Below are 25,001 nucleotides of genomic sequence, written 5' to 3'. Positions count from 1 at the left end.
TCTATAAATAATTTATGCAAGAACTATATATACAGAATCACATGCGATCTTTTAAATTTCATGAGGTAGACACCACTTAATTAAAAGGCATTTATTAAGCACCCATTATGTGCCATGAACATTTATTAAGCACCTATTGTATATGCTTAGAATACAAATTCAAAGAATGAAAAACTCTTAAGAAGTTTACTTGCTATTGGAGGGGAACAAATAGATAGATGTACAGATATATGTGCATAACTTTTAATATATACATGTATTATGTATGTATAATATATATATATGCTATACATATATAATATACATTCAAATTCCATTTGTCCCAAAAGTCTTAGTGCAGTTTTAAGCTTTAATGACTTCAGAAAGACAATGCTACAAAATTGGGAAAAAAAACATTTCAAAGGTTAATTGCTAAAAAATTTAAAATATTGATGTTTCTTATTAAAATTCCACATCACTATCTTGTGCTAGACTATTCTAGTTGATTTTCAAACTTCAAAAAAAAAAACTTTGATCAGCTGCTGTTCAGTGACTGAAAAGATTGCATTTGTAATCCTAGTCTAAAGATCATCCCAAAATGAAGTTTTGATGCATTCAAGACAGGAACAGCTGAGTGGGCCAGTGGATAGAGCCCTGGGCCTGGAGTCAAACAGTGCAATGAGGGTGGGGGGTGTTATCATCTACAGTTGGTTATTCTAAACACAGAATTTGGAGGAATAGAGTCAAGGGCATGCTAGAGGGGGTGTCTAACCATGGGAGGCACCATGGCACATTGAAAGGATCGTTGACTCTGAAAACAGAGGACCTAGGTGAAACATTTGTGTCTTGCAGGGTTTCCTTCAATTTCCTCTCTTTATTGAAGTATTTATAGGAGGAGATGGGATGGGCTGCACCCTCCTACTTCACCATATTGTCTAGTCTCTTGTAAATAAAGTATGAAAAAAGAAGCTATGGCAACCCATTTAAAAAAAAAGATTACTCCATTCAATTCAATAAACATTTATAAAGTGCCTGCTATGTTCCAGGTACTGAGCTAAGTGCAGGGGTTAAAAATAAGAAAAAGAGGTAGTCCCTGCCCTGAAGGATTTAATGGGGGAAGACCACACAGAAAAGGAAACTGGAAGGCAGGAGGGGGGAAGAAATCAAGCCAAGTAGAGCTGCCAAAGGAAAATAGAATTACCAGGAAGGCCTTGAATTTTCTATAAAGGAAGAATTTAGTGCTCTACCCTCCAAGCATACAGGGAGAAGCAACTGAGGGTAAATTGAAAAGGTATAGAGCATCAAAAGAAGGAAGCTAGGTGGTTCAGTGGATAAAGTGCTGGGCCTGGAGTCAGGAGGACCGAAGTTCAAATCCAGCCTCAGATACTTACTAGCTGTGTGACCTTATGCAGGTCAATTAACCTGTTTGTCTTAATCCAGTACACCACTTAAACCACTCTAGTATCTTTGCCAGGAAAACTCCATGGACAGGGGGTCACAAAGAGTCAGACATGCCTGAATGACAACAACAAAGTATCAAAAGCTGTGTCATTCCTCATGGTTCTGAGATTTCAGGTGATCGGCTTATGGGGAAGCAGGGTGGGGCAGAGGTGGGGGTGGGGAAGCATGTTGTTCTGAGGAGACTTGAACTCAAGTAGAGCTCCCAATGGCAAAAGGAGATTGTATATTGTGAACAAGTTGGATTTACACCAGGAATACAGGGTTGGTTCAATATTAGGAAAATTATAAACATGAGACAGCATTAATAACAAAAACAACTAAAATCAGATCAATACAAGAAAAGCAACAAAAGACAACACTTATTATAAACACTAGAAAATGGAAATACATGGACCTTTCCTTAATATAATTAATTGTATTTACTTAAAGCCACAAGCCAGAATTATATGTAATGTGGATAGATGAAAAACTCTTCCAAACAAAAATCAGTGATACAATTAACATGTCCATTAACACTACTACCCTTTCACAGAGTGCTAGAAATTCTTGCTATGTTAATTGTAATGCAGAACATTATTTTACCATTTAGGTAGTAGAACCCTTTAGGCCATGCAAAGCAGAAGTTGCTGCTTACTCTTGCCCCAGACCTCTTTCCTCCTAAATCTAAACAATAGTGAAATGTACTCTGGCATAGCTCAGGCTCCAGCCCTCAGATCATATCTCTGGAAAACTCCAAATTCCTTAGCAAGACCCTTATCTGGATGCTCAGGCCACAGCCCTCAGATCATATCTCTGGAAGCCTCCATTGTGAGAAAGTTTTTTCCTTTGTTGCAGAGCATTATCATGTCTAGACAGAGGGAGAGGGGTGTCCCTGACAAGCCCCAAAACTCTTCCTCTCGCCAGACTTCAAAGATCCATCCCCCTCCCTGTCCTGTATACTCCCTACATAAACCCTAGCTCAACCCCTGACGGGTGCTGCTTGATTTGGATGTGAATACCCCTGGCAGCCGCGCACTAATATACTAAAGTCCACAATTTAAATTAGTCTGGGTCAACTCGCTAATTTCTCGGTATAACATAATAAAACAAGAAAAATAAATTGAAGAAGTATAGAGAAAGAAGAAAAAACTGTTGCTTTTTACAGATCATTTGGTTTAGAGAACCCTAGAAAATTAGTTAAAACATCAACTGAAACTTCATCAAAGTCGCATAATACAAAATGAATCCACATAAATCATGAATATTTCTGGATGTTGTAAAAAAAATCAAATGAAATGGAAAGAAAAATTGCAATAAAAAAAGCCATAGAATGTATACAATATTTAGGAATCTGTCTACCAAGATACAAATAGGAGCTACATGAATTCAACCACAAAACTTTTTTTGTACAATAAATACAGATCTAAATAACTGGAGATAATTTAATTGTTGCTAGGTAGACCAATACAATATGATAAAAATGACACACCATCTAGATTAATTTACCTATTGAATGCATCAAATCAAACTACCAAATAATGATTTTATAGAGCTAGAAAAACATAACAAAATTCATCTAGAGGAGTAGGAGTTCAAAATTCTCAAGGAAAATAATGAAAAAAATAGGAAGGAAGAAAGTAGCAATACTAGATCTCAAACTATACTACAAAGCAGTAATCATCAAAATTATTTGATAATGAGCATCAAGTCTTACCTCAGCAAACCAGCAGTAGATTCTGAGCCCCAGTGAGGTGGAGCAGACAGATGCCAACACTGGGAACCCCACATGCCTCAGCATAGTCAGGGGAATAGGCAGACACCAGCTCTGAGAACCACAAGGTGCTCCAGTGTAGCCCTGAGGAAATGAAGAAACATCCCGTGAGCCTCAGCTCATGCCAGACACCAGCATTAGGACACTATCTTAGTACCAGGTAAGCTGCCAGACCCCTATGGCCTCCAGCAGCAGCAGCCAGCCCCCACTTCACTCCCTCAGTGCAGCACAATACACGAGGGGCCCCAGTGGACCTCAGGGCAACATCAGTGCAGCACCAGGTAAATAGCTAAGGCCTGCAGCCCTTGACACAAGAAGCATGAGACAGTGCCCCTTCCATCCTGGGAACAGAAAAAGGCCAAAAAACATGAGCAAAAAACAATTTTTAAAAAATTGACCACAGGAAGTTATTATGGTAACAGGAAAGATCAAGACACAAACTTAGAAGAGGATAACAACCTCAAAACACCCATAGAAAAATGGGAAGTAGACTCAAGCCCAAAAAGAACTCATGGAAGAGCTCAAAAAGGACATTAAAAATCATACAAGAGATATGAAAGAAAAATTGGAAAAGAAATGAGAGTGATGCAAGAGAATTATGAAAAAGAGCCAACCACTTGGGGAAAAAACTGCTTAAAAAGTAGAATTGGCCAAATGGAAAAGGAAGTACAAAAGCTAATTGAGGAAAACAATTCCTTAAAAGTTAGAATTGGGCAAGTGGAAACGAATGGCTCTAGGAGCCATCAAAAACCAATCAAACAAATTAAAAAGGATGAAAAAATACAAGAAACTGTGAAATGCCTCATTGGAATAACAACTGACCTGGAAAATAGATCCAGGAGAGACAATATCAGAATTACTGGACCACCTGAAAGCCATAATCAAAAGGAGGACCTGGACAGCATCTTTCAAGAAATGATCAAGGAAGACTGCCATGATATCCTAGAACCAGACGGCAACATAGGTATTGAAGAATCCACCAATCACATCAGGAAAGAGAAGGAATGCCCATCATTTGGTGAAACAGAACTCCAAAGTTTTGCTTCATACTCATTAGATGAGCAGAGATAACAAAAAAGGAAAATAATAAATGTTGGAAGACCTGCAAGGAAATAGGTACCTTGATGCACTGTGGATGGAACTGTGAATTAGTTCAGTCATTTTAGAAAGCAACTTGGAACTATGCCCCAAAAGTTACTAAACTGCATTTGATCCATTGATACCACTCCTAGTCTTATGCCCCAGAGATCAAAGAAAGAAGAAAGGACTCATGTGTACGAAAATATTTATAGCACATCTTTTGTATTAGCAAAAAAATGGAAATAAAGGTGTATGCAGAATGGCTAGATGAATTGTAGTATATGAATGTAATGGAATACTATTGTGCCATGAGAGAAACTAGGAAGACTTGTATGAACTGATGCAAGTAAAGTAAGCAGAACCAGAACAATTTGTACAATAACAACATTGTCAAGACAACTTTGAAAGATTTAAGAATTCAGTGAGTACAATGACCAATTTAAATTCTAGAGGACCAATGATGAAGCATAATTCCTGGCAGAGAAGTGATGGACTCATGGTACATAATAAGACATTGAATTATAAACATGACCAAAGTGAGAATGTGTTTTATTCAACTATATGTATTTATTACAAGAGATTTGTTTTATATCCTCAATGGGGGAATTGCAGGAGGAAAAGATAAGAAAATTCAGACTTATTGTATGTATGTATATGTGTGTGTGTGTGTGTGTGTGTGTGTGTGTGTGTGTGTTGCTCTATAACTGTGAGAGGGCAGGTTGTTTCCGAAGTGGATCATGAGCATGGAATTATCTAAATAGTTAAGGAAAAGGTAAGGACTTGCTTAAATTTTCTGGATATTTGTTCATCCATCTCCTTAGCTCAATGCTATGCAGATTCACATGCATTTATAATTTTTAATCAAGGTCTAGTTATAGAAAGTTCCCTACATAATCTTTGCTCAAATAATTCACTCCTTCTCAAAGTTGATTTATGCAGAATTTAATTTTGTTTTATAACAGGGTCAAATTGAAACTAACCCTCAGGATTAGCCTCCCTCCATAGATGCCCAACAATAAGCTCAACTGGAGGGAGCAGGGTGTCTGCTGATTAAGAAATAGCTGAAATATGGGACAATTTATCTTTAGGCAATTTGCTTAGTTTTAGCATTTTTTTTTAATGCAGTAAGGATCCAGGGAAACCTAACATGCTGAAAGCCAATGAACTGTTATGTTTTTCTTTATAACACTGAACAGTAAAATCTAGAAGAAAGATTAAAGATGTGAGGAATTTCTTCTCTTCCCTCAAATCCATCTGTTTATTTGTTTGGAGCCTTTATGGAAGAGAAGTATTTAAATAATTATATCAAGTAAAAATCAAATGTTCATGTAACTTATTCAAGTAATAAGAGTAAATAGCTCTTTTAAAAGGTCTTCATTTCTATTCATTGATAAAATAGGTGAGCCAGGGACTAGTGAATGTGGATGGAATGACTAGCCCCCAAAATAAATGCTACCTAATAAGGCTGTTGATGTGAAGTATGGAATTGCTACTGTTCTTGATCCAAAGCAGAATCAAACCCCCCAATTCTGTGAACTAGTATGAGGAGAGTTTCCATGTCACTTTTGGTATTCACCATGATTCCATGTACTTTGTGGAAATATTTTTATACTGTTTTACTTTGTCTTCATTTTGTATTTAACATTAAATATTTGTTATTTAACCAGGATTTTGTTCTTAGTGCTCTCCTTTCACATAGTTTTAATTCAGCTTTTACTTTAATATTCCAGAATATTTTTTAAAAATTTATTTATTATTTTACTGCCAGGGAACATTTTAGAATTTTTGTTCAGATTTGTTCGGTCCTGAAACCTCAGAAATATATTCACAAAGAGAAATTAAGTTATTTATCCCATGGCAATAATCCAGCTGAAGGATGAGGATTACATTTAGTCCTCTGGACTTTTATGTTTGATTTATGAAACAAGTTCTTCATGTTCTTTCCCTATTACACATAGTGATATCACCAGTTTATTTTTTGAAATAGATCCCAAACTCACTATTCTCTATAAAAAAACATTTTTACTCTTAAACTTAACTTTATATTTCATTTCCACCTAAAATGTAATTCTTCAGAAGTGTGAAAATTTCTAGTTTTATTTCTTTTTAGCCTACGAAAATGTATGCTTAGGTTTTAATATTTTCCTTTATGCCTCTTTTCATATTTTCTACTTTCAAATATTTTTATTTTTTTCTCTGCATCTTCTCTTGTTTTTCAGCACTCTTCAAAATGTGGAATATGAAAGTGGACTTTAATTAGAACCCATTCAAAAGTGAGAACGCTTCTCTTAATACTGTACTTCAAAATGTTAAGTTGGATTTTTTAACAGTAGCACCACGTTGCTGACCCACAGTCTATTCTCTGCTATGAGTCTTACTTATGTGAGGCTACTATTTGCAGCTAGTCTAATAGCTACCAATTTGTATCTTGGTGATGTGATTTTATATTCTAAATTTTGATGCCCTTAGCCAGTTCCTTTTGAAATTCATGTTGCTAGGGTACTATTCCTACTCACAATTCCATACTCAGATACTTGGGTTCAGTCCTGGGGGAAGAAGGGTGGGGTGACATATGTGCACCCAGAAGGGATTGGGGGGGAAAATCACTCATTGTGCAATATGATTCAAATGTGGGACAAGTAATTTATTCCTACACACAAAAGAAACACTAAACATAAAAGACAATGCACATAAACTGAATGACTTAAAATAATATTCAGTAATTTAATTTGTAACTACTATTATAACCTGTTGAGAAAATGGTACTTAAACTGCATCAGAACATAAAGTAGTTTGTCTTCTCCAAGAATGCAGGGGTAACTGCCAAGAAGCCTTTCTTTGCTGGCATTTACTTCTAATCCAGTGGGTTCCAAGACCTCTGGACTTTGAAGTTCTACATAATCTTTCTTATGAAAATTTGCATGAAAATACTAATGTACATCTCAAAGCATATATTATTTTATGGGACCTCTATAAGAGCCTCACAGTTTTGTCAAGGTTGCTATATGCTATATTTTAAGCAACCAGTGTAAACTGAATGGTGGCTGTCTTAATCTTAAAACCATCCAGTTCTGCAATGATTTTGCCTAGTCGTGACAGCCTGGATTGACCAAACACAGTGGTTTCAGTCAGGTCTAGCCACAGCATATTGTCAGAGTGAAAATGTTGTTTGTCACAAGTCATGAAGGACAAGGTGATCATAATCATTACTCCAGTCTCTTCCTAATTCATTTCTCTGAAGGGAAGGTTTGAGGTTCTCTCTCCCCTCATTCAAGTTCAGGAAATCACAGACATGTAACTGTTGGTATTCTATAGCCAGCTTGGTGTTGATTAATAGAATAGAGTATAAATAGAAGGTTATTAATAACTGGAAATGAATTTGAAAAAAACAGCCCCCAGGTCAGATATGAGACAGTCTGAGATGATGGAGGGAAGAGCACTGTCTATTAGCAATCAATGGGTCCCCTTTGGATTCTCTGCAGTGCTTACCTGTGATTTCCCTTTCTGATAGCTTACCAACAGGTGAGGATTTTACCAAATAAGAAACTATCCTTACCCTCCTCCAGACTTATCACCTACACCTATCGACATCTTTCCTACATATATGGAACCCGTATTTCTTTATTACTTGACTATCCTTACATGTGTGCTTCTATGCCTTATTTCTGACATAAAAATAAAGCAATGGGAGGCTCATGCCAAAAATTCTTCAACAGGAAAGCCAATTGTGAGAAGGATCTCCTCTCCCTTCTGCCCCCATCCCCTAGATAATGGAAAAATACACAAAACCAAAACTTGATCCAATTGACCTTTCTCCCATATTCAGTTCAATGAATATTTACTGAGTAACCTTTATGTGTTCATCACAGCACTATGGATGGGTAAGGGGGGTGGGGAGATACAGAGAAAGAGGATATGGTCTTGATCTTCAAGGAGCTCAAGTTCTCATTGGGAAGATAAGACAAAATACAGTTGGGCTAAACCAAAATAAAGGTCAAGGACATAGTAAATATATAAGCAATGCTCCCAAATTCTCTTCTAATTGTCTTTTGAAAAAAAAACTTTCAGTGCTGGATAGCAGAGGAAAGGTAAGGTCTCACTCTAAATCCATAGCAATGCTATCTGGCTGGGCCACTAGCTGTTCCCCTAATTCTACCCTCTCTGTTTTAGTATATTCACAAAATTATTTTCTATGCCTGCAATGCACTCACTTTTATACAATTTCACAAGTATTTATCAAATGCCTAGGTGCCTCTTTGTCTCTGCTCTCATTCATTCCTGATTCAATTCAATCCAGGTGTGACCCTTTCTGTGCAAACTTTTTTGCCCTCCCTACCCTCTCCAGCTCTTTCTGCTATCATCACTTTCAATTTTCCTTGCACTTAAAACAAATAAAAAAATTGAGAGACAGAGTTTCTGGGTAATTAATCATTTTATTAATTAATGCTAGCAGATAATTAATAAAAGGGTTTATCATTTGGGTGTCTCTCGTGAACCAAAGACAAATCATGGTGGCTTCTTGATGCTTATATGCCCTGGGAAGAGTGGGTGTTCCTGACAGGCATCAGTCAACCCTGATTGATTGATCATTAATGAGAGAATGAATATTATAATGAGAGATGGACCTATTCCAATGAGGTGCTGGGGAAAGTGACTATGATTACTCTTGCTCCCAGATCACACCAATCATTGGGCAATCTAGACAAAGGATCTACATACACTGTTCCCCCCCCCAAGTCTGCCTGAGTGGAACACAATGGGCTAGAATTCACCTTAGATTAAGTTCTTTGTAAGGTTCTTTAGTTAGGTGGGATCTCCCACCGAGGATGGAAAAGTATGTAACCCCAGGGATTTGGGCAATTTCATCCATCTACAATGTCTTTCAGAGACTGAACAACCTACAAGTTTCTGATTTCTGAATGAGGAAATAGGAAGGGAAGCAATTTGGGTCCTAACTCAATAATTGATCATTAATATTAATAATCATTTCTCTCATACTAATGTAAGCACTTAACTCTTTCTTCCCTAACTTCAGTAGAAAATAAGCAAGAAGGCAAGAACTGTTTTGTTGATGGTTTTTATAACCTCAGCACCTAGACAGTGCCCAGGACAGAGTAAACAGTCCAAAAACATTTGTTGAATTAAATTCTCAAGCCAGACAGGACACCATTCTTTGCCAGCTCCTATAACCAAATGCCAGCTCCCATTGGACCTAGTAGCCCCTAGGAACACAGTTGCAAAATCCACACTCACAGGTGTGGCTTTGCCTGGAAAAGACCAGATGATAAACTAGGGTCCTATTTCATAACATTTCCACCAGAAGTGGCAATGAGTAACAAAATTACATGTCGTTGATAGTCCACCAAATCTTTCCACTCCTAATACTCATTCTTCCATGTGAAAAAGTGAAAACCATACCCATTTTATAGGCTTTGAGGGAAATGTTATTTTAAGTTACCTATAACCTCAGTCACTGATATCACACCACAAATAAACTACCCAGGAAGACTATAGAAGCCATTCCCAAAGCCTTAAATTTTTACAAACTACACAAGGGACATATCTACTGAAATTAATGAATGTTCTTTTTGTCTCCGGTCAAAGATGCTACAAAAAGATAAGGGTGTGTGCTGTCACCTCGTCTCCTCAGATTTTAAGCTGTTTCAGAGCCAATGCTGTTTGCTCTATCATCTCCTCTTTGCTGTGCCTTGTAATCAGAAGAAGCAGCATCATGAGAAAAACAAGGAGCCTGGATCCAGAAGACTTGAATTCAGATCCCAGCTTAGCCATTTACACAGTTCTCATTTTATATTGGTAGACTTTTCCACAGACCTCTGCTTAAAGCAAAAAGCAGATTTGCCCAGGACTCAGGAAGGTGGCTGAACCCTGGAGAGAAGGACCAGCACACTATTCAAGGACATGTGGGACCCAGGGACAGAAAAAACAAGAGCAGAAGGAGGAATACTTGGGGCAAAAGGGTGAGGAGAGGAACATGGGGGCCAGACACAGATAGGAGAGGATGGGTGACTTGGGGCAGGGGACAGACACCAGCACTAGACCACAGATAGATGGAAGACGGACACATTTGGGGACCAGACACAAGCACTGGAAATCTCAAGCCAAGTCAGTAGTTTCTCTGGGTCAGTTCTTCTGCTTTCACTTGGAGGTTGTTGTTTGTGTGGGTTTTTTGGGGGGTGGCAAGAGCAGGGAGAGAGAGAGCACAGTAATGTACAGTAAAGTTAACATACGGTTTTTTGGGGGGATGTGGATTTTTTTCAGAGTTCTTTACGAAGTCAAAACTGTCTTACTATCTTAAGACTTTGTGTAAGTCACAACTTTTCTGGACCTGTTTCCTTATTTATAAAATAACAGGTTTGGACTAGATGGTTTCTAAACTCCCTTCCAGCTCCAAACCTATGATCCTTTTTTTATTTTCTTCTTCACCTCCTTATGAATTCTTTTTTTTTTTTTGGCTAAGCAATGGGTATTAAGTGACTTGCCCAGGGTCACACAGATAGTAAGTGTTATGTGTCTGAGGTCGCATTTGAACTCAAGTCCTCCTGAATCCAAGGTCGGTGCTCTATCCACTGCGCCACCTAGCTGGCCCCATATGAATTCCTGCTATGCATCTTCCAGGCAACAAGAGGAGAAAAATCTGACTGAGGAAAGTCATGTTGTCAGAAAAAGGTCAAGAGTCAAAATGATATTTATGGTCTGTCTTTCAATAAGAAATGAGGCTGAAAGTATTGAAATTCTATATATTTCAATCTGTACAGACAAGCAAAAAGAAAGCATATTGAAAAACCATCTGACCATGCCTAGAAATGTTTGAGATGGAAATATAATAGTGGGCCCAGAGCCTTCTTTAGTCCAAGAAATACTATTAGGTTTAAACAGTGCTGAACTGGCAAGTTACAGGACTCTAGGTGTTTAGGGACTGACTTCAAGGCAGCAAAATGATAGTCAAGGGGCAGGCAGGTGAGTGGGAAGACTATGGGAATATATCACTGATGAGTATCTAACATAACTCAATCCAGTGATTTAAGGTTTATAACATTGTAGCTTTTTTTTTATTTCTCCCAAGTGATTGGCCTCCAGTAAGCACTTGATATCCAAGCTAGTTTTAACTGATATTTTAAATATTTGTAAGAATTTTTGAGTTTTAGAAATAACTTTAAAATTTATGGCTTGGGATTTTTCTCCCTTTTCCAACCAACAAAAATAAATATATTTAATATTAGCAACGTTTACTGTTTAACTGATCCGTAGTTTCATTGGAATAAGGAGGTCTTGGTGAAAAACTTCCCTACTAATGCAGATGATTTCTTCTTTGCACCTCCTAGTCTTAGTGAATAGCCAGGAGACCCTGAGAAATTAAAGGATTTACCCAGGGTCACTCAGTCAGAATTTGTCAGAGACAGGACTTGAAACCATCCTTCTCACTCAAAGGTCAGTTCTTTCACCACCATGCCATACTCCTTCTAAATCACCAAAATCCTATCTCCATCATCAACAGTAAATTAATTGAGCATCAATTAAAGATTTACTATATAAAGATAAAATACTTTATAGTTACATGCACAAATAAATGCATTCTAATTTGTTAAATATTTAAGAGAACTACAACATACAGTATTCTGTAAAGTGTAGGATGGGGGTGTGGGGAGAGGTGTTGTGTCTTGTTGCCCATATAAGTTATGCATGTCCACATGGATCTGTCTAAATACAACTCACAGGAACACAAAAGTATCTCTAGGACCTCCTCCCCCTCCACCCTTTTCTAGGGGAGACTTTAATTTCTTCCAAGAAGGGAAGTAGGAGGCTGTGGCCACAGGCTGGCTATTCTACTCTTCTCAGAAAGAAGGGGTAGAAGATTGGAATCATTCATATATATACATATACATATATATATATATACACATATATATATACACACACATATATATAATATATACATATATACATATATATACATATATGCATGTATGTATATGTATGTATATATGTATATATATGTGTATATATGTGTATATATATGCATATGTGTGTATATATATATATACATATGTGTGTGTGTGTGTATATATATATATACATATATATGTATATATATATATACACACACATATATATATATATATATATATATATATATATATATATATATATATATATATACATATATATATGAATCCCCAGATTACTACACTAGAGACTTTGGGAAATGTCCTCTTGGGTGAGATCTGATATTCTCTTACTTGGTTGAGCTAAGCATCTCACTCCCAATGGAAAAGCTCATTCACTCTGTACTGTTTGGTATAATTCTGTTTGCTATCTGTTTGGATAACTAGATTTATTCACTATTTGCTATGTGTGCTCATTGTAGAACTGGTATATATACTCCCTTAAATATTGTTAGTCTAGGGGAAATGATTTTAGGTTCAAGCTACACTCCTAATCACTTTCATTTAAAAGGAAAGGAGAGTTCCAAGTAATATATTCAAGCCTGGACTCCCTTTCCACCAAATACCAGTTCTACAATGAGCAGAAAAATATTTATTCACTTGTAGGCAAAATGGCCTTTAAAGGAGTCCTTTCCAGAGATTCTGTGATTCCTGAATTGATAGAATTAATACCTATCACTTGGGACATCCCCAGATTACTGCAGGATTCAGAGAAAGAAAACATTCTACCTGGCAAGCCATAATGCCAGAATCCTGTCTCAGGATGTGATCCTTGGTGGAATCCAAGATGACAAAGGCAAGCAAAAGTGTCAAGGACATTGTTATAGCAAGCAAATATTTAATTTATTCATGATGGAGGAAAAACTATTTATGGAAAGGTTAAACAATGATCCTTTTTTGTGGTTAAAATGATTACAATTGTTCAAAAGTGACAAATTTCAACACAGCTAATAAAAGAAACAGGACAATTCTTTGAAGATCTTAAGTTGGTAAAAGATGCTAATCTACAGCATTGTTCTGGAAAATTTCAACCTGATAGCAGAGAAATGTGCCAGGCACTGTGCCAAGTACTGGGGATGCAAAAAGAGGCACAATATAGACCCTGCCCTCGAGGAGCTGACAATTTAGTGTAAGAGACAACAAGCAAACATAGTCAAACTATATACAGAATAAATGGGAAATGACTAAATGAGGGAAGGCATTGGAATTAAGAAGGATTAGGAAAAACTTCTTGTAAAAGCTTCCTGGGAAGCTAGGTGGTACAGTGGATAGAGAGCTGGACCTGGAGTCAAGAAGACTTATCTTCTTGAGTTCAAATCTGGCCTCAGACACTTATTAGCTGTGTGACTCTAAGCAAGTCACTTAACCCTGTTTGCCTCAGTTTCCTCATCTGTAAAATGAACTGGAAAAGAAAATGGCAAACCATTCCAGTACCTTTGCCAATAAGCCTCCAAATAGGGTCAGAAAGAGTCTAACACAACTGAAACAACTGTAGAAGGTGGGGTGTTTAAGGGTGTTGTTCAAGAACAGGCAGGAGACCAGTGTCACTGGATCAAAATGCCTATAGAGGTATAAAGTGTAAGAAGATTGGAGAGGCAGGTGGGGGTATGGTTATAAAGGGCTTAGAATAGCAAACAGAGAGGATTTTGTATTTGATCCTGAAGGTAATTGGGAGCCATTAGAGTTTATTGAACAGGGAAGTGATGTGGTTAGACCTGTGCTTTAGGAAAATCATTTTGTCAGCTGAATGGATGATGGACTAGAGTAGGGAGACGCTTGAGCCAGGCAGACCCACCAACAATCAATCACAATAATCCAGCATCAACCAAGATGGTAGCAGTATTTAATCAGAAAGGGGGGTATATTTGGGAGATGCTGCAAATGTGACATCAACAGGCTTTGGCAACACCACTTTGGGCAGTGAGAAATAGTGAGGAATCAAGGTTGATACCTAGGTTGTGAACATGGAGGACTGGGAGTATGGTGGTGCCCTTGCTAGTAATATAGACATTTGAAAGGGGGCTGATATGGGGAGAAAGATAATAAGTTCAGTGTTAGACATATTGAATTTAAGCTGTCTACAGGACACCCAACCTGAAATATCTAATAAGCAATTATAGAAATGAGACACATGAGTTTTGAAGAGGGGTGAAAAAGTTTGTAAGAGCCACTGTAAAGAGTGGAATAGTGAGTTAATAATGGAGGTATAGTAAGATTGCCTTGCAGCAACGAGGGCCCAGTTGAGGTTGTGCAATATAAATTCATAGTGGGCCCAGTCAGAATGGTTGCATGATCTTCCCCACCTTCATTCAGCAGCACATGTGATGAGTGAGTGACAAATGGCAGAAGTGATCCAAGGCTGAGGCTTCATTAGGGTGCAATTTGCAATACAATAAAGGAGCTAGGGACTTAAGAGAATAGGATAGTGTAAAGTTGAACTGGTTCACCATGGGATCAAGATGAGGAAAAGAGGAGAAAGTGACTAGTGTAGAGGAGATGGTTTGGGAAAGAATTGAAGGGTTGAGGGATTGGAGGTAACAGTGTGAACAAAGAGTAGGGATTGGTAAGGGAAGGGAGAGGTAGAGGTGGAAAGCCAATGTGTTATGGTTAGATAAAGAGATTTCAAAATTCTTTAACATGGAGGTGGTATTTTTGTGGGTGATAGCAAAATTAAGAGTATGATCATCTTTGTATGTGGCTAAGGTGGGGTGGAGAAGTAGCATGAGTAGGCTAAGAAAGTGAATGGTTAGGGAGGGAGGGAGAGTCAATATGTATGTTGAAATCCCCTGATATGAGGGCAGGTGTTGAGGAGGAGAGAAAAATTGTGAGCCAGGTACCAAACTCACTTGAAGAAGAAAGGAGAGTGACTTAGAGTATTGTAGACAACAGCTACCAGGATTTTGATTGGGTGGTGGATATGAGTTGCATGAACCTCAAAGGAGGAGAGATTACTGAGTGATGTAGGTAAGACGAGAACCTGGGAGTTGCAATGGGGAATAAATTAGATTCTAACTCCCCAGTGATCCTAAGGGAATGAGTGAAATTGCAGTTAATACTGGAAAGGGTAGCTAAGGAGGCTGTGTCATGTGTGGTGGGGGCAGTCAGGTTTTGGTGATGAATATGGAAAAAATGGGAGAGGAAAGTATGATAAAGGGGAAGTTTGTTGCCCATGAAACAAGCATTTCAGAGGCACAGTGAAAGGGCTGGATGGTATTTAGTTGAGACTTTGGGACAGTCAGGTTGAGGGGAATTGGAATAAGGAATTAGATGGTAGGGGTGGGAAATGGGGTTTGCATGACCATGGAATCACAGGAACATGTAAGGTTTGACCAGGTGTGAGAAAGATCATAATTGTCTGTTGACACAAAGTGGAGGTAGAGTGAGGAGTAGAATGAATAATATGTTCTCCAAAGTTCGTAGTGACATTTGGTAGTAGCCCAGTTTTAGGGCACACCCTGGAGCAAGATGGCAATAGAGATAGATGGGCTGGCAGTCCATGCCTTCTCCTATAGTCCCTCACACATATCCCTTGTGAATCTACTCCAAGGTTTTATATTTCTACTTTCAGGAAACAACAACAACAACAACAACAACAACTGTAGGCACCTGTGAGTTCACAGCAGAAGTAGGAAATTGCCCATGGAAATCCAGCACAAGGGAGCAAGAACTAAGACTTAACCATCCATTCAATAAAACTGTCCTCTTACATGATGAATTGGCCACAATCAGCCGACATTATAAGATGGAAACTGACACTGATTATGATGAACTCCTCTGCATACTAACCTCCTCTGCTAAAATGGCCAACAAGGTGATAATTTGGAAAAGCAATCAGCGTAATACCTGGATAACGCCCACAAGAAGTTTAATAGAAATTTTTGATTTCAAGTCCTTTTGCAAAGAAACACAGGAAAAAGTAACTTATAATACCAATAAAAGAAAGGGGAGGAGAGGGGAGAGGAAGCCAAGGAAAATGACAAAAAAAAAATGTAAGACTGATGAAAATTTAATAGGCACCTAACTCAAACAGCTTTTCCAGAAATGGTAAAAGACTTGAGGAGAGTGAGAAAAATAACAATCCAATATATGTCATGTCTATTATATACAACAATAACTACTCTAAGCTGTATGGTAAATTATCCTTAATAATTGTAGGCTGAAATCAAATTTGAACACAGCCACATAAAGTCCAGGAAATGTGAAGGAATTTGTTCAGTGCATTTGAAAGCATAGCAATCAGTCACTCAAAAGGTATTTATTGAATGCCTGCCATGTGCCAGACACTGTGCTTAGCCTTAAGATACAAAAAAAAAGGTAAAAAGCAAAAAGGCAAGAAAGTCAAAATTGAATGTGGGAGCCAACATACATACAACTCTGTACAAACATACAGGATGAACAGAAAATAATCAACAGAGCAAAGGGGACGGGGAAAGGTTTCTTGTAGACGGGGAAAGGGATTTTAGCTGGAACTTGAAGGAAGCCGAGGAAGCCAGGAGAAAGAGACGAAGAGAAAGTGAGTGGTTAGGTGTTCCATCTGCCCCCTTTTCTCTTCTGACCTTGCTACCATTCCAATGCATCACCTCATCACCTTACTCCTAGATTACTGTAATAGCCTGCCATTGGGTTTGCTTGACTTGTTTCTCTCCACTCCAGTCCCTTCTCCATTCAGTCATTAAAGTGAATTTCATAATGCACAGGTCCTATCATGTTACCCCACAAACTCAATGAACTCCACGGCTTCCCATTGCCTCCAGAAACAAATAGAAAATGTTCTTTTTGGCATTCAAATGTATTGAAAACCTAGCTCTCTTCCACCTTTCCAGTCTTTCTATACCTTACTCCCTACCCCATATTCTTTGGTCCAGCAACACTGGCCTCCTGGCTGTTCCATGAGCAAGACACTTCATCTCTAGGATCCAAGCATTTTCTCTGGTTGCCCCTCATGCCTGGAACACTCTCCCCTCTGCACTAACTTCTGGTCTCCCTGGCTTCTTTTAAGTCCCAATTAAAATCCCACCTTCTACAGGAAGTCTTTCCCAACCCCTCTTAATTCTAGTGTCTTCCTTCTGTTCATTATTTCCTATTTATCTGTATATAGCTTGCTTTGTATATGTTTGCAGGCTGTCGCCCCCACTGAATTGCAAGCTCCTTGAAGTAAGAGATTGTGTTTTGCCTCTTTTTGTATCTATCCCCAGTCCTTAGCACATTTCCTGGTACGTAGTGAGGACACAGAAGGTTAGGGTATTTGAGAAAGTATCAATATGTATATTGAAGTCCCCTAGTATGAGGGCAGGAGTTGGGGAAGAGACAGAGATTATGAATCAGGAACTAAATTCATTGAAGAAGGAAGGGGGGGGGGTCTTGGAAATCTGTAGGCAACAGCTACCAGGATTTCATTTGGATGTAGATACACATTGTATGCACCTCAAAGGAGAGGTTGCTGAGTGACTGTGGTAGGGGAGAGAACCTGGAAGTTACTATATACTTTTCCTAGAGGGCTTTGAAGCCCTTGTCTCTCCCTGGGCTGACAGAGGCAATGATAACAAAGCGTTTAGATTGGGAGAAAGATATTGACAATGTTGTGGCAGGCCAGGTACTCTCCCAAACTGGATATACATGGTGCCATGAGGATAGAGATGTGAGTCCTTGCAGTGTAGTGGCTGACCCTAGGGCCTAGAGGAGAACACTCTATCTAGTCATGAAGTTTCTGGATTCCAGGGGCTTCCAGGGACCTGTGAGGCTGTACTGCCTTCACCTACAGGGGGTAACCTCCTGGGAACCAGGATGGAAAAGAGTGCCTGCCCTAGCCAATCCCCCTGTGTCTCCTGAGCACGGTCTTTTTCTCTCAACTGAGCTGCAAATGGTGCACATTCTGCTGCTTGAATTTCTTGCTCCAACACCCAGGCGCCTTGTTTGCCTAGGCTTATGAGCTACTGTGGCCCAGCGCTAACTACCATAAGAGCTCTTGGTCACCTACTTCTTGAAGCTACTCCATCCTGGAGACTAAGGCCACACTCTAAGAGCCAGACTAAGCTTGCTGCCCTGGCACTGGCCCAGAGCCTGCTCCAGGGGGGCCAGTGGAGCTTTGTGGGTCTGGCTATTATCCTTCTCAAGTACAGGTTCCCCAGAGGTGCCTGAACTGGGGTGGAGAAAATAAACATTGTTATCTATAGACACACAGATCTAAAACATACATATAACATATAGGTTATACACATATATCACACAACATATAAATGCATGCCAGGTGGGTACTAGATTAAAAAATATATGTTATACATTATATATTGTATATGATATATATTATACAGGCATAATAAATTACTTTGTACTGGCATGATAATTGAGCTTTATACTACCATAATAAGTCAAGTATTCACATTTATAATATTATTCCATATCATATTATATATTCATTTACATTTACAATTTATATTTATAGGATATATAATACATTCTGATTTTCTAACTTACTGTATTGTCCAATCCAATCACTAGTGTTCGAAGCTCTTGGCAAGGTTTAAAACAAATATATCATTAAACCAATATATCATATCAGGGTAGGGGAAGGAGAGGAGTATGCAGGAAGAAGCACTAAGTATGAAAAGCATAGAAGGAATAAAAAATGTATTTTTTTGTTGTTCAGTTACATCAATCACGTCCGATTCTTCATGAGGTTTTCTTGGCAAAGATATTGGCTTGCCATTGCTTTTTCCAGATCATTTTATAGATGAGGAAACTGAAGCAAGCAAGGTTAAGTGACTTGCCCAGGGTCATATGGCCAGTAAGCATCAAAGGCCAGACTTGAACTCAGGCAGATGAGTCTTCCTGACTCCAGAACTGGCACTGTATCCACCGTACCACTTAGCTGCCCCCCCCAAATACTACAATACTTATTAAATTCCTTCTTTGTTACACTAAATGACACCCACCTAATGTGTTATTTATGTTATATTATATATTTATATATACACACATATATACATACTATATATACATATATATCATACATATATACACATACATATAAAGTTCTGCCATTCAAAGTCTGGATCTCTATAGTACTGGGAGGGGAGGAGTAGGGTATTAGGGTATACAGTTGAGTTCCTAGAGACATTCTATTCCCTCTGTTCCTCTGCTCTCCTGTGGAGCTCGATTGCAGCACAGAATTTTGCTATGCACTAGCCATCACAGCCTTAGCTAAATTTTTTACAGTTTGTAGCTTAGATTTCTATAGCACTAGAGAGAATAGGGAGTGGGGTGGGTCTCTGGGTCCAGTGGCTAGTGCAGAACATGCTGAATGATGGAGGAAGAGATGCTGAGTTAGCTTGAATTAGGTGTCACTTCATAAAGTTTTTACCTTCTTTGGGTTCTTGGCATCCAAGACTTTGGAAAGAGCTAAAATCGCTTTGTCTCTGACATGTAATTTCTATTTTGATGAGGTTTAAGAAGTTGTAAGGATGAGAGAAAATGTCTAGTACCTCATCTTAAAGGTTACATGACCCAGAAGTCTAATCACTTGGAAACAAAGGTTTGTTAAGAATGAAAATGTGTACTTACATTTATGTAGCACCTTATAGATAGTTGCAATACACATTTTCATACACTGTTTCATTTAACCTTAGAATAGCGCTGTGAAGTAGATAATGTCCAATTTGTTGATTACAAGAAAAAAAGGAATCATAAAAGCAACAACATAAAGAAAATACTTGTTACTTGCCAGATGAGGATAACAAAGAAATCAAATGAGACTTAAATCAGCTGTCTCCATGATTGGTGCTAATCAGTGGACCCCCAATTAGCCGAGCCAGTCAGCATGTCTGGCCCACTGGCACAGTGGCTTGATAAATGTTTATTAATTGACCAGGTATGATGATGGCCCAAAAGGACCACGTTGATGTTATCATTGCCTGTGGCTTTTTTGCCCACCCTGAAAAAGAGCCTTACTGTACATCTGTAGAGGATTCATATTCTTCTGGGACAGAGATTCTTAACCTGGAGTCCAAGAACTTAAAAAAACAAACAAACATATTTTGGTAATTGTATTGCAATATAACTTTTTTCCCATTTACAATCCTATGTATTTTATTCTATTAATTTAAAAACATAATTTATACTTATTCTTATTTTAAAAAAACTCAAAAATGTAGGGATAAATGGATTTTTCCTTAAACTGATAAAACCAAAGCACTTATCTAAAACCATCAGAAAGCATTATTTGTAATGAGGCTAAGCTAGAAGCTTTCCCAATAATATCAAATGTGAAACAAGGATGCCCATTGTCACCGATATCATTCAATATTATATTGAAAATCCTAGCAATAGCAATAAGAGAAGAAAAAGAAATAGGAGGAATCAGAATAGAGAATAAGGTAATAAAGCTCTCTCTTTTTGCAGACAGTATGATGATATACTTCAAAAATCCCAAAGACTTAACTATAAAGTTAGTTGAAACAAGTAATAAGTTTAGCAAAGTAGCAGGGTATAAAGTAAATCCACATAAATCATCAGTATTCCTATATATCACAAACAAAACTTTGCAAGAAGAGATAGTAAGAGATACCCCATTTAAAATAACTATAGACAGTATAAAATACCTGGGAATGTACCTGCCAAAACAAACCCAGGAATTATATCAACAAAATTATTTTTAAAAACTATTTATACAAAAAATAAAATATTTAAACAATCAGAGAAATATTCATTATTTTTAAAAACTATTTATACAAATAAAATCATATTTAAATAATCAGAGAAATATTCATTTTTCATGGGTAAGCAGGACCGATATAATGAAAATTACAAGTTTACCTAAGCTAATTTGTATATTCAATGTCATCCCAATTAAATTAACAAAAATTTATTTTACTGAATTAGAAAAAATAACATCAGAATTCATTTAGAAGAACAAAAGGTCCATAATATCAAAGGAACTAATGAAAAAAATGTAAAGGAAGGCAGTTTAGCAGTACCATACATTATAAGGCAGTAATTATCAAAACTAGCTGGTTTTGACAAGTGTAAAGACTTAAAATGTTAGAATAAGAGTTCATTATTTGGGAAAAATTATTGGGAAAACTGGAAAGTAGTATGTCAGAAATTGGGCATAGACTTGTATCTTATACCATTTACCAAGATGAGGTCAAAATAGATACATGGTCTAGCTATATAAAAGGGCTATTAAAAGAAAATTTAAAGGATACGGAACATATTACTTATCAGACTTATGAATAGGCACACAATTTATGAATAAGCAAGAGATAGAGAGCAGAGTAAGGTATAAAATGAATAATTTTGATTACATTAGATTAAAATGGGGTTGTACAAATAAAACAAATGTAGCCAAGATCAGAAGGAAAAGCAGAAAATTGGGGAGAAATGTATAGACAGTTTATCAGATAAAGGTCTCATATCTCCAATATATTGATTATTTCCCAATTGATAAATGGCCAAAGGATGTAAACAGACAACTTTCTAATGAAGAAATTAAAACAATTTATAGTTACATTAAAAATACTCTAAATCATTATTGATTAGAGAAATATTAAAATTAGAGAAAATTAAAATAACCTTCAGATATCATTTTAAGGCTGGCAGATATCTAAACTGATTGAAGGGGAAAACAAATGTTGGAGGGGATGTGGAAAAATTGGGACACTAACTCATTGTTGGTAGAATTGTGAATTGCTCCAACCATTTTGGAGAATAATTTGGAATTATGTCCAAAGAGTTATTAAACTGCCTATACATTTTGGTGGAGCAATACCACTACTAGGTGTGTTTCCAAAGATGATTAGGGGAAAAGGGAAAGAACTTTTTGTTCTCAAATATTTATAGCAGCTCTCTTTGTGGTGGCAAAGAATTGGAAACTGCAGGGATGCTCATCAGTAGGAGAATGGCTGAACAAGTTGTGGTATATGGTTGTGATGGAATATTACTGTGCTATAAGAAATGATGAGCTTGATGATCTTGGAAAAACATGGATAGGTGCGCAAAGCCAAGATGGCAGGAAAAGGCAGTGACTTGCCAAGCTCTCCCCCAAACCAAACACCTTAAAATAATGCCATAAATCAATTCCCAGGGTAGCAGAACCCCCAAAAGGATAGGATAAAATAATTTTCTAGCCAAAGACAATTTAGAACATCAGCAGAAAAGGTCTGCTGCACCTGGGTGAGAGTTTTGCGCAGTCCATCACAGGCCATGCTAGTACAGCCCCAGCCCCAGCAAACCAGGAGCAGGCCTTGGGAGACACTGAATAACAGCAGCAGCAGCAGCAGCAGTTTCCAGAGCTCTCAACCCACAGATGGTAAGGGAGTGGAACAACTGATCAGGAGAATACAAGTGTCTCTTCGCTAGCACTAAGGTAGGGCTCTGTTATTTTGCCCATATTCAGATCCCCATGGCAATCTTAAGTGGCAGTCCCAAGGCGAGGAGAAGCACTAGCACATAAGAGCTCATGGCTGTAGTGGAGCAAGGACCCTTGTCACAGTTCCAGGGAAGAAAATAATGCTTGTGGTTACTCACAGACCAGAGCACAGGCCAAAAAGAGTAGTAAATGTACCTCTCCTTAGATTATATCATACTGGAAGAACTGAAAATGTACAGGTCCCTAGAAGTACCTCTGAAAACAGCTACATGAAAACCCTAAAGAAGGGACAGTGAGCCCTCCACTCTGGAAGCGGAGCACTATTTTAACAAAGAATAAAAAGTTAAGAAATATACTGGAAAAATGAGCAAACAACAGGAAAAAATCATGACCATAGAAAATTACTGTGGTGATAAGATCAAAACACACACTCAGAAGACAACAAAGTCAAAAAATATGCATTGGTCTCAGGCCATGGAAGAGCTCAAAAAGGATTTTGAAAATCAAGTAAGAGAGGCAGAAGAAAAATTTGGAAAAGAAATGAGAGTGATACAAGAAAATGATGAAAAATGAGTCAACATCTTGGTAAAGTACACACACACACACACACCACACACACACACACACACACAAACAGAAGAAAATAACACCTTAAAAACAGACTAAGTCAAATGGCAAAAAAAAAAAAAAGTATAAAATGCCAAAGAGGAGAAGAATGCCTTAAAAAGCAGAATTGGCCAAAAGGAAAAAGAGGCACAAAAATTCACTGAAGAAAAAAAACTCCTTAAAAAGTAGAATTGGCCAAATGGAAAAGGAGGTACAAAAGCTCATGAAGAAAATAATTCCTTAAAAATTAGAATTGAGCAAAATGAAGCTAATGACTTTATGAGAAATAAAGAAACAATCAAACAAAACCAAAAGAATGAAAAAATAAAAGACAACGTGAAATATCTGGTTAGAAAAACAACTTACCTAAGGAGGCAGCTAAGTTGTGCATGGGGGGCAGCTAGGTGGTGCAGTGGATAGAGCTCTGGTCTTGGAGTCAGGAGGACCAGAGTTCAAATCCAGCCTCAGATATTTGATACTTACCAGCTGTGTGACCCTGGGCAAGTCACTCAACCCCCAATTGCCTCATCAGAAAAAAAAAAAAGAAAGAAAAAGAAAAACAACTTCCCTGGAAAATAGATCCAAGAGAGATAATTTTAAAATTACTGGACTACTTGAAAGCCATGATAAAAAAAAAAAAGAGCCTAGACATCATCTTTCAAGAAATTATCAGGGAAACCAGCCCTGATATTCTAGAACCAAAAGGTAAAATAGTCATTGAAAATATCCACCAATCACCTCCTGAAAGAAATCCCAAAATAAAAACTCCCAGGAATACTCTAGCCAAATTCCACAGCTCCCAGGATAAGGAGAAATTATTGTGAACAACCACAAGGAAACAATTTAAATATTAGAGCCACAGCCAGGATCACATAAGATTTAGCAGTTTCTACATTAAAGGATAGGAGGGCATGGAATATGATATTCCAGAGGGCAAAGGAACTAGGATTACAACCAAGAATCACTATCCAGCAAAACTAAGTATAATTCTTTGTGAGGAAAATGGACATTAAGTGAAACAGTGGACTTTCAAGCATTCTTGATGAAAAGACCAGAGCTTCAAATGCAAGACTCAAGAGAAGCATAAAGAGGTAAACAGGAAAGAGAAATCATAAGGAACTTAATGAGGTCAAATTGTTTACATTCCTACATAGGAAGATGATATTTGTAACTGATAAGAACTTTATCATTATTAGGGCAGTGAGAAGAAGTATATATAGATAGACAGAGGACACAGGTGAGGGTTGAATATGAAGGAATGATATCTTCAAAAATAAAATTAAGGGGTGAAAGAGGAATGTACTGGGAGAAAGGAAAAAGTAGAATGGTGTGAATTATCTCACATAAAAGAGGCAAAAAAAAAAGCTTTTATAGTGGAGAGGAAGAGGGGGAAAGTGAGGAAGAGTGAGTGAACCTTACTGTCATCAGAATTTGCTCAAAAAGCAAATAACGTACATGCTCAATTGAGTATAGAAATCTATCTTAACCTACAGGAAAGTAGGAGGAGAAGGGAATAAGAGAAGAGGGGATGATAGAAGGGAGGGAAGATTGAGGGAGTGGGTAGTCAGTAGCAAAACAAGGTGAAAGGAAGAGAGAATAGAATAAACTGGGTGGGGAAAAGGATGGAGGGAAATACAATTGGCAATAGTAACTGTGAAAAAAATTGAAGCCAGTTTCTCTGATAAAAGCCTCATTTCTCAAACATATAGAGAATTAAGTTGAATTTAAAAATAAGAACCATTGTGAAATGATCAAAAGAGAAGAACAGCTTTCAGATGAAGTAATCAAAGCTATC

At 37.7% G+C, this 25,001-nt stretch overlaps 1 protein-coding gene across 1 annotated transcript in view; it reads left to right on the top strand.

Moving 5' to 3' along the window:
- Window positions 1–3,368: 3,368 nt before the first annotated feature.
- The window catches only part of RXFP2 (relaxin family peptide receptor 2), a 191,287-nt gene continuing 169,654 nt past the window's right edge, over window positions 3,369–25,001 (top strand). Inside the window, exon 1 of the mRNA XM_020997197.1 lies at window positions 3,369–3,471. Coding sequence (XP_020852856.1) covers window positions 3,369–3,471 — 103 coding nt within the window. The remainder of the gene's footprint in view (window positions 3,472–25,001) is intronic.

Source organism: Phascolarctos cinereus, unplaced genomic scaffold, assembly GCF_003287225.1.
Source record: "Phascolarctos cinereus isolate Bilbo 61053 unplaced genomic scaffold, phaCin_HiC Scaffold_726;HRSCAF=1367, whole genome shotgun sequence".
Lineage (NCBI taxonomy): Eukaryota > Metazoa > Chordata > Mammalia > Diprotodontia > Phascolarctidae > Phascolarctos > Phascolarctos cinereus.
The sequence above is the reverse complement of the archived record's forward strand: the minus strand, read 5'-3'. Positions and strand labels throughout refer to the sequence as shown.